This window comes from Trichechus manatus, unplaced genomic scaffold, assembly GCF_000243295.1.
Source record: "Trichechus manatus latirostris isolate Lorelei unplaced genomic scaffold, TriManLat1.0 scaffold00105, whole genome shotgun sequence".
In the NCBI taxonomy this organism is placed as follows: domain Eukaryota; kingdom Metazoa; phylum Chordata; class Mammalia; order Sirenia; family Trichechidae; genus Trichechus; species Trichechus manatus.
The window spans coordinates 1,211,692-1,221,659 of record NW_004444041.1 but is presented as its reverse complement, the minus strand read 5'-3'; the positions used below and the strand labels follow the sequence as shown (position 1 = coordinate 1,221,659).

At 49.8% G+C, this 9,968-nt stretch overlaps 1 protein-coding gene across 1 annotated transcript in view; it reads left to right on the top strand.

Annotated features, from left to right (window-relative positions):
• LOC105756638 (uncharacterized) overlaps nt 1-9,968 on the top strand; it is a 20,047-nt gene that overhangs the window by 1,468 nt on the left and 8,611 nt on the right. Inside the window, exons 2-5 of the mRNA XM_023737642.1 lie at nt 221-291; nt 406-433; nt 689-954; nt 1,663-1,764. Of these exons, the coding sequence (XP_023593410.1) occupies nt 221-291; nt 406-433; nt 689-954; nt 1,663-1,764 (467 nt within the window). The remainder of the gene's footprint in view (nt 1-220; nt 292-405; nt 434-688; nt 955-1,662; nt 1,765-9,968) is intronic.

Here is a 9,968-nt window from a genome sequence, read left to right as displayed (position 1 = left end):
TCTCTAAGCAGCCTCACCTGCTGCTCCTCTGCCTACCGAATATTTGCATTTTTCCATGTTGGTAAAATAAACAGCCACCTAACTTTGGGGGAAAGAGTCCAGGAGGTGTCCTAAAGCTCAGGACGGGGTGGCAATGAAATTATCAGGACACTTGGGAAGAGAGACACCTGGGCCAGGTGAGCCGAGCACAGGCTCAGGTGTGCTACCTTCTGTTTTCCAGAAAGAAGGATCAGTGCCATGAGAAGAGAACTGTGATGGAGAGGGTGGGGGAGCCTGGCAAATACAGCACCGGTGAGTGCCATCCGCCCAACACGGAGCCCCATCCACAGCCTGGGACAGACTTCCTGCCCTGTCCAAGCTCCAGGAAATGCTAAACTCCACCTCCCGAGGGTCTTGCTGCCCCAGCATGCAATGACCTGACATCAGACACCAGGTGTGGCAAGTTCCTCTGCAGCAGGGAATGGCTGAGCTCACCTTCCCCTTCTGGTGGTTGTAGCAGTTGACTTGGCAGAGACACAAGGGTAAAGATCGGGGAGGGACGGAAGCATAGCTGAGATGGCCAAGCTCCAACCTCTGACGTCCTCTGCCCTGATCCCCTACTCTAGTTTCCATGAGTAGGTGGGGACCCTTCTGCCAGGAGGCAGTTCTCTCCCAGTGCTTGAGACCCCTGGTTTTGGGGAACGTCAAGACCCTGGGCTCTGGCCAGGCCAGGGGACCTGGGGGCAGGGTACTTTGTACAGCTAGGGCAGCCTGGAATCTGGAACCTTCTAGGCTGTTTCTTAAGTGCTCAAATGTTTTCTCTAGGAATGAGGACACTAAAGACCTGTTTCCTCTTTGTCTACAGACGGGGCCGGAAGCACATCTACTTCCAGGAGCTGCCAGTGAAAGACCACTACATCTCTTTCTGTGAAGTCTGGCGCTACGGGGAAAATTTCTGCATGGGAAAGCTGTTGGGTGAGTTGCTGCTGATCCTCAGAGCCCCCTGTGCCCCTGGCACCTCCATCTTCACCCCAGGGAGCCGGTGGCCAACTGTCAGCCACATGCTGGTTCCGGGCAATGTGGCCCTGCCCTGGCCTTGCTCGAGGTGCAGTGGGGCCCAGGGCTCCTTGACTTAGTTTCCTGCTGGGGGACGTGGGTAGGGGACAGGTGAGTGGGGCAGGACTGTCAGAGGACAGGCTCATGAAGGGGACTCCCACCCCCGCAGCTGCAAAACGCATTTCTAGGGGGTCGCTGGGCCTGGGGCTGTGTCAGCTGCGGGCAGGGATGAGTTCTGCTGCTAGACCCTTCACAGAAGTGGGACCTTCCAGGAAGGTTAGTTCTGATGGTGGTGCTGGGGTAGGGGCAATGGCAGTACAACACCTCGAGAAACGGGGATGAGGACCTCCCAGGTCAGGACTGGGATCCTCAGAGTTGGCTTTGAAGGCCGCTCGTTGTTCCGGGGTCTTTGCCAGTAGCCCCATCCTCGGGGCCTGCTGCTGGGCTGGCTGTGATCTGCTGTCTGGTCCCTGATCCACTCCTGCACTCCAGGCTCTCTTTCAGGTTGAACTCTCCCCTGCAGAGTCTAACTCTCCCCTCCCACCACCCCGTGCTGGGAGATGGAGTCTCCGTCGGAGGCTTTGCAGGGACCCCCAAATCTGTGTCTCCCCCTCATCTCACCTGTAGGCAGAAGCCCGGATGTGAACACAGAAGCCCTGGAAGAATTTAGGAAATTCGCTCAGCGGAAAGGGTTCCAGCAGGAGAACATCTTCTTCCCGGCCCAGACGGGTAAAGGGTGGCTCTGTCCATTGTGTCCCCGTGTCCCCGGGGAGGAAGTGCTATGGATGTGTTTGCTGTATTAGTTCGCACTTGCTACATGGACATGGGGCCCCGGGCTGGATCTCATCATAGGCGTCTCTGACCTAGGGGCAGGGATAAGGTCAGGCCCTGCCTTGCTCAGGCATCTTCTCAAGCATGCTTTCTTTGTCCCCACAGAGAACTGCGCTCCTGAAAGTGAATAGGGTGAGTGGGCACTTCTGCAGAATGTTGGGAATTACCAGAGTCTTGGGGTCCACAAGGTTAAGAAGCTGTGTGCTCTGGCCTCCCACTAACCCCATGGTGGGAGATCCCCCTCCCCCCACCTCTCATGGCTCCACTCTGCCCTTCTGTCTGCTCAGGGCCCTGGTCATTACCCTCAGAAGTCTGTCCCCTAGTGTAATTCCTAGGACACTCAGGATCCTTTCTTTTACCTAATTAAACCGTCACACCCATGTGTCCTTGCCAGCGATATAAGGCTCCTTCTCAGAGCTCCTGCTTCTCCAGGCTTGTGCCCACACCATCCTCCTCAACATGAGTGCCCGTTGGTGATGGAGCTGACAGGGTCTCCACTCAGTTTAAGCCCTCTCAAACCCCTCCCCCCAACACACACACTCCTAACACATCTTATGACAGATATTTAGTGACTTGCTTTCTTAGTGTCCCTGGGCTGCCCTAACAAAATACCTCAAATTGGGTGGCCTTAAAGAACATACATTTATTGTCTCACAGTTCTGGAGGCTTTGAGTACAAATCAGGGTATCAGCCACTAATCTCTGCTCACAATGCAGTGGGGCCCAGGGTTCCCCAGCTGAGTTCCCTGTGTGGGGATGTGGGTCAGGGGAATGGTGGACGGTAGGACCAAGAGAGGCAAGCTCTGAGGGAGGAATTGTCCACACCTCTCTCCTAGCTTCTGGTTTCTGCTGGCCATCCTTGGCTTTCCTTGGCTTATAGATGCATCTTCACATGGCATCTTCCCCCTGTGTGTGACTCTGTCTCTGCTCTGTTCTTCTCTTTATAAGACACCACTCAGAAGGGATTAGGATTAGGACCCACCTCATTAATTTAACAGATCACATCTGCAAAGAAGGCCCTATTTCCCCAGAGGAGGTACAGGTGTCAGGACTTCAGCATATCTTGTTGGGGGGACACAATTCAGTCCATGACAGTTGCCTGATCATTGAGGGGTGGGATTCAAACAATGTAGATCAACTCTCCCTCTAGGCCCCCATATACTCCCAGGGTCAGCCACGGAGGGGACCTCTCTGAGCTTAACATCTGCCCTGTTCCCCCTGCACCCTGAGTGGTCCCACTGATATCTCCCCTTCTTTGCTGATCCACACAGCAGCCCCAGCCGGCACCTCCAGAGGGCCCTGCCTTGCTGCCAGAACCAAAACTGGAACCTGGGCCTGGAACACTCCCCACTCCTGCCACCACCATCTAACCCCTCCCCATCTGGCTACTTTCTCTTGACTCCAAATAAAGAGCTTCAGCAGTCACTCTTGGCTTGGCCTGTCTGTAAGGGGACCTCAGTGCTGGCTCCCTTGGTGATCTGCTGGGGGTGCACCAGGGAGAGGAAGGCCATGGTGGAAGGGAGGCTGGGGAAACATTAGGCCTAGTGGGGAGCCAGATCCCCAGGAGGCGCTGCATCCCACGGGCATGCAGGACTGTGTAGACACCTGGAGACTCCAGGGCAATGTAGATGCCTGAAGACCCCACCCAGGTGGCTCAGCGTCAGGACTCACCTGCAGAGATGACGCCTGTGTCCTCAGCTCACCTTGGGACAGAACGAGACCTGGGTTGAGGCTATGACCTGTTGGCTTGGGAGGTCACAGATAAAGGGGCAGGAAGAAGGAGATGGTGTCAGCATTGCAGATGGGTTGGGTTCAAGCCTCCTGCCCCAGTAGAGAATCTGGTGGAATCCCCTGGCACCCCCAAATGACCCCATTTTGAGCAGGCTTTGAGGCAAGTGTGGAGGGAGGGTTGCCAGCACCTCCCTTCACCACCGCCCAAAGCAAGACAGAGAGTCAGCTATAACATCTACGATCCTCACCACCAACCATGGCCTCCCCCAGGCCTGCCCAGGTATCATATCCATGCTGGACCTGGGGCTACATGGGTGGAGCTGATCCAGTTCAACCATCGAGGGGCCCAGTGTCATGAGAGGCAGCCACAGTGGGACGGGAGAGGCCACCATTGGACAATGAGCTTAGTCCCAGGAACCCCAAGTCCAAACAGTCCTGCGTTTCTCAGAGGATGCTCAAAGGGCAAGAGAATTGGTTTCTCTCAGTGAGGCCATTTATTGTCCAGCTAAATGACTCTCCGTCCCAACTCATATGCCTCTCTCTACCTTGACCTAGTCCTTGGGGCAGAGGCCAAGGCGTGGTTGTGAAGTAAAGCCCATCAGACAGGTAGCAGGTGCAGTCTAGGCAGACACAGGCCTTGGTGTCCACGAGAGAAGTAGGGAGCAGGCCCCGATCCTATAGAAAGGTAGTACAAGGACTGGTGCATCTTCCCCTCGTTCCACACACCAAATACATTCCAGAAGTGTCAGAGACTTCCATGTAAAAATACAAAAAATTGGTATAAATGTTTAACTGCTTTTGGAGTGTGTCATGGGTTGAATTGTGTCCCCAAAAATATGTATCAACTTGGTTAGGCCATGATTCCCAGTATTGTGTGGTTGTCTTCCATTATGTGACTGTAATTTTCCTATGTGTTGTAAATCATAATCTCTGCCTCTGGTTAATGAGGCAAGATTAGATTATGTTAAAGAGGATTAGGGTGGGATGTAACACCTTATTAAGGTCATATCCCTGAACCAATGTAAAGGGAGTTTCCTTCTGGTGTGGCTGGCACCACGTTTTATCTTACAAGAGATAAAAGGAAAGGGAAGCGAACAGAGAATGCAGGACCTCATACCACCAAGAAGCAGCGCCCGGAGCAGATAGCATCGTTTGGATCCAGGGTCCCTGCACCTGAGAAGCTCCTAGTCCAGGGGCAGATTGATAACAAGGACCTTCCTCCAGAGCCAACAGAGAGAGAAAGACTTCCCCTGGAGCTGACACCCTGAATTTGGACTTCTAGCCTACTAGGCTGTGAGAGAATAAAATTCTGTTTGTTAAAGCCATGCACTTGTGGTATTTCTGTTACAGCAGCACTAGATAACTGAGACAGAGTGAAAAAGAGTATTTGAAGCATTTAGCCCATTGCTGGCAAATCAATTCAGACTCATGGTGACCCCATGTGTTCCAGAGTAGAACGGAGCTTCACAGTGTTTTTTTTTTAGTGTAATCTTTATGAAAGCAGATTGTTAAGGACTTTCTTCTGTGGCACCTCTGGGTGGATGCAAACCGCTAACCTTTGGGTTAGCAGCAAAATACAATTTGTGACACCCAGGGACCTAATAAGCAATGGAAATCAATCGCAGTGGAAGAGACAGAGATTTGACTACACGAAAATTTTAGATGTAGATGTACAGAATTATCATGGTGGATATTGAAGGCAAATGACAAATTGAGGAATATATTTATGTCCCATGAGGGAGAGCCTGCCGTGGATATCTGCAGATTTTCCAGCACCCCTGCCCCTGTCTTTGTCATGTGCATGAATTTCCTCTTTGGATGGTGCTACCTCCTTGGCCGCATTCCATCCTGGTGGGCCAGTCAGTCCAGCTGCCATGACCCTCTCTGGCAATGGGGGTCTGAGATGGAACCCAGGCCAGTTGTCCTCTGGTCCCTGGAATTTAAATGTCGAGCTGAGAGGCAGGAGGCTCTGCACTGGCAGGTGCTTCTTTCTCTTGCCTGTCCATTAGGTAGTTTCTGCTCCCTCGCTCCCTGGAGCTGCCCAGGTGAGGTCTTCCTGGGTGCCCCTTGTCTATCTTCTCCTTCCCTTCTTTCACCACCCAATCCCTGACCCATAAATTCTCCATTTTCTTGAGTTATACCAAGCTGATTTCCATTGCTTTTAACCACAGGACCCTTACCTACACCCAAATATCCAAAACATTTGAGAAGAATTGTTACAAATAAGTTAAGAAAACTTTTAATCCCCACACAAAACATGTGCTGAGGCAATGAGCAGATATGCCATAGGAGCAAATTAGCCCATGTTTGGAAAACCAAGAAATCATAGGGATATAAATGAGAACCACAGTATTTTGTTTTTCTATAAACGTTTTACTTTTATTGTTGTAAAAGTATGTATCACACAATATTTATCAATTTAACATCTTCCAGGTGTACAAATTAGTGATAAGAATTACATTAATTATGTTGTACAACCATTACCCCTAATTGTTGCCAAATTTCCCATCACTATTAACAAAAACTCAACTGCTTCCTAAACAATGACTGCCCCTCTTCCTCCCACCCTTGGTAACCGCTAATAAACTTTGGTCTCTGTACATTTGCCTATTTTTGTTTTTTCATATAAGAAAGATCATACAATATTTGATTTTTTGTGATTGACCTATTTCACTCAGCATGTTTTCAAGGTTCATCCATGTTGTATCGTGTGTCAAGGCTTCATTTCTTTTTATGCTACATATTTTTGGTTTCTATCAAACTAGAAATTTTTTTTTTTATACAAAAGAAAACAGAAGTGCTGGAGATGGTGCACTGAGACAGGTTTGTTCTGAAGTTGTTTGTCCACTGGGAGGCCAATAACACGTGGACTGAGAGCAAGGACTCTGCCATTAGACACTTTGGTATCAGTCCCAACTCTGTTTAATGATCACTCACCCTTGGAAAACTTACTAAACCTCTCTTGGTTTCTCGTCCATAAAATGAGGATAACAAGAGCACCCACCCTTTAGGATTTCTATGAGGAATGACATATATACGGACACACACCATTCATGTATATATACACCTGGTACAGCCCAAGTCTATATAAATGTCAGCTGTTACCCTTCACACTGGTGAAGTGTAACTTGTATAAGCCTTGATGTGATGCCCTGTGATTTCTAGGAGCCTGAGTGGTGCAAGCAGTTTGTGATAGGTTGCTAACCTAAAAGTTGGTGGTTTGAACCTCCTCAGTAGCTCTAAGGAAGAAAAGGCCTAGTGATCTGCTTCCATAAAGATTACAGCCAGGAACATTCTATGGAGCTCAGTTCTACTTTGTAACACATAGGCTCACCATGAGTCAGGGACCAACTCCGCAGCAGCTAATGACAGCAACAACAACAACATGATTTTCTAACTCCATTTTTTTGACTCATTGTTAGGGAAAAAATGATACTAACGAATATTCGTGTAAAAGGTTTCAAGTCACAGCAATCTACATAATAACACAAAAAACTATAGAGTTTAGGTTCCCCAGAAGCAGATGAAACACAATCAAGTGCAAGTAGTTTATCTGGGAGACAATCCAGTGTGGTGTGATGGATCTGTTTTGTGTGACCTTTCTAGCCATAGTCTTGTAACTCCCACCCAAGCGCTTGGGTGAGACTGCGTGATAGGGTAATTGTGGCCAACCAAAGGGATTGGTCAGTTTTGCCACCTGCTGGGTTTGAAATGAGCCACTACAGAGGCGGGAAAGAGGATTTCACCACCACCAAGGAAGAAGAGCTAGGAGCCAGCACGTCCTTTGGACCTGAGATCCCTGCACTGAGAAGCTCCTAGAACCAGAAGACAGAGAGAGAGTGAGCTGTAACACTGAAGGCAGCAAGACCTGGCAGCAGAGACACAGCAGCAGGAGATGGCATAGTGGGCTTTCCAGCCCATGGAGAGAGAAAGCTGAGTGCCTTTGGGGAGAGGCCTAGGGCCAAGGAGAGGTGAGCCTTCAAGCATGGCTGGGAAGAGGCTGTTCTGATGGCAGAACTGTATCTTGAGTGTTCCTGAGCCTGAATTGTAACTGTTACTTCCCTAATAAACCCCATAATCGTGAGTATGGTCTATGAGTTCTGTGTGGCCATTGCAATGAGTTATCGAACCCAGCAGAGAAGTAGAGAGTGCCATGGGGGGCACAGTTGGTGACAGAATTGGTAAAGATGGCGGAGAGAGGAGGCATGTCTGACCTCCACCTCACAGGAATCAGCCTGGGGCTGTTGATCTTGATTCTTCTTCCCCCTTGTGAAGTTAGAAGACGTCAGACACCGCTCCCACACCATTTTTACACCCAGGAAACACTGGTGGAGTGAGGAGGTGAAATCAGAAGGGAAGGCAGCCAATAAATGATTTGTTATTGAACCAGTTACCATTGTGGGCACTTGGGACTCAATCTCCCTGAGACATCTGGGGGCACATGGGCCTCAGAGTTATTCCTTTTGAGGCTGAGGGAGCTGAGGTGTTTATAGACCAGCTCCAGTCAATGGATGAGGGCTGCTTGCAGGAGGTCTCTGACCAACCAGCTGGCCATTCTCCACTGCCCAGACCACTTCTCCCACCACAAGTTGCTGGTCAGATGCACAGCTTGAATCACTGCCCCCTGAAAAAGTCCCCATCCACTCTCTTTCAGGACAACCCTGAGTGGGAAAGTAGTGCAACATCTCAGTTTTTGGGTACACCAGCATATCAAGCTGACAATCCATGAATGGACCAATGGCTTTTCCTCCACCATCACCTGGTTATAGGCAAGTCCCTGTGAGGGCACAGGTATGAACTGAGGCAGACTCACTGGGGCAAAAGAGGGGGATGATGTGGGGTCCAGACCACCTATTGGATTAAATTACTTATGCCCTCTGGACCTCCTGGGCCTGATGCTGGGTGTACCATTTCGATCAGATAGTGGGTTCCTGCTGTATTAACTACCTTATGGCAACACCCAGGTTGATCTGGGCAGCTTCAACCTCATACACACAGTGTCCTGAGATCAGGCGCTCAGTATTTACTGGAGCACAAGAGGAAGACAGATGATGCTTTTTCAAAACATTGTTATAAGTATTTTTTTTTAAAGTCATTCTACAGCCCTGCACAGTATGGGGACAATGTGCCAGGGAGAAGGCACAGCTGGTGCAGAGACTCGGAGGCAGACATGAGTTTGTCCAGAGGGGAGATTAGATAGATAGCAGCTAGTGTGGCTGGAGAGAGCTTGAGACAAGAGGAGGAGGGAGGGAGGGAGGGAGGAGGACAGGCCAGATCTCAGGGCCTGGTGAACAGGACAAGTTATCTACTCCTCTGAGACAACATCACTCTAAAACTTAGTGGCTCACAGCAACAAACATTGATGATCTCACAGTCTGTATGGAGCAGGATTCCACGCATGGCTTAGCTGAGTGCCTCTGCCTCAAAGTGTCTCAGGAGGCTGGAGCTGTGGTCTCAACTTAGGCTCGACTGGGGAGGCTCTGCTTCCTGCTCACTCTCATGTTATAGGCAGGCCTCAGTATCTTGTGAGCTGTTGGACTGGCAGCCACAGTACCACTCTGTCTGTTTGTCACGACCCTCCCTTGGTTCTTTGTCACGAGCATGTCCATAGAGCAGATCATACATCAAAGCTGCTTCCCAGGTGGAGGGATAAGAGTAAGAGAGAGACAGAGGTAGAGACTAACACAGAGAGGTGGGGGGCTGGTGGAAGGAGGTTGAGGAGAGAGAGAGAGAAACAGCAGCAGAGAGAACCAAGACAATATTGCCCTATCCTAGTGTTTAGAAGAGAGTCCCTAAATGCAGTCCATACTCAGCAGAGGGGATTATACAGGATGTGTAGACCAGGAGTCTGGATGGTTGGAAGGCTTCCCACCTCCTAGTGGAAGTTGTTGGACAGTTTTATGCCAGGGGATGTCAATATTTGATTTTCATTTAATTCCAACCCCCTCATGGTGCAGACTAAGAAACCAAATCAAGAGAAGAAGTGACTTCGCCGAGATCACACCACTAGAACCCAGCCCTGTTTTGAAGTGTACTCCATGCCACTTTCCACCTTTTCTTGAAATTCTTTCATCTCCCAGTTTGTGGATTAGCTACTTGTGACAACAGACCTCAGATTTTATAGGGAGCCCTGGTGGCGCAGTTGTTAAGTGCTCATCTGCTAACCAAAATGTCAGTGGTTCAAACTCTGCAGGAAAAAGATGTGGCAGTTTGCTTCCATGAAGATTACAGCCTTGGAAGCCCTATGGGGCAGTTCTACTCTCTCTTATAGGGTATCTGTGAGTTGGAATCGACTCCACAGCAATGGGTGTGGTTTGGTTTTATCTCACAAACTCCTGATGACATCCCTAGGCAACAGATCCCAGAATGATT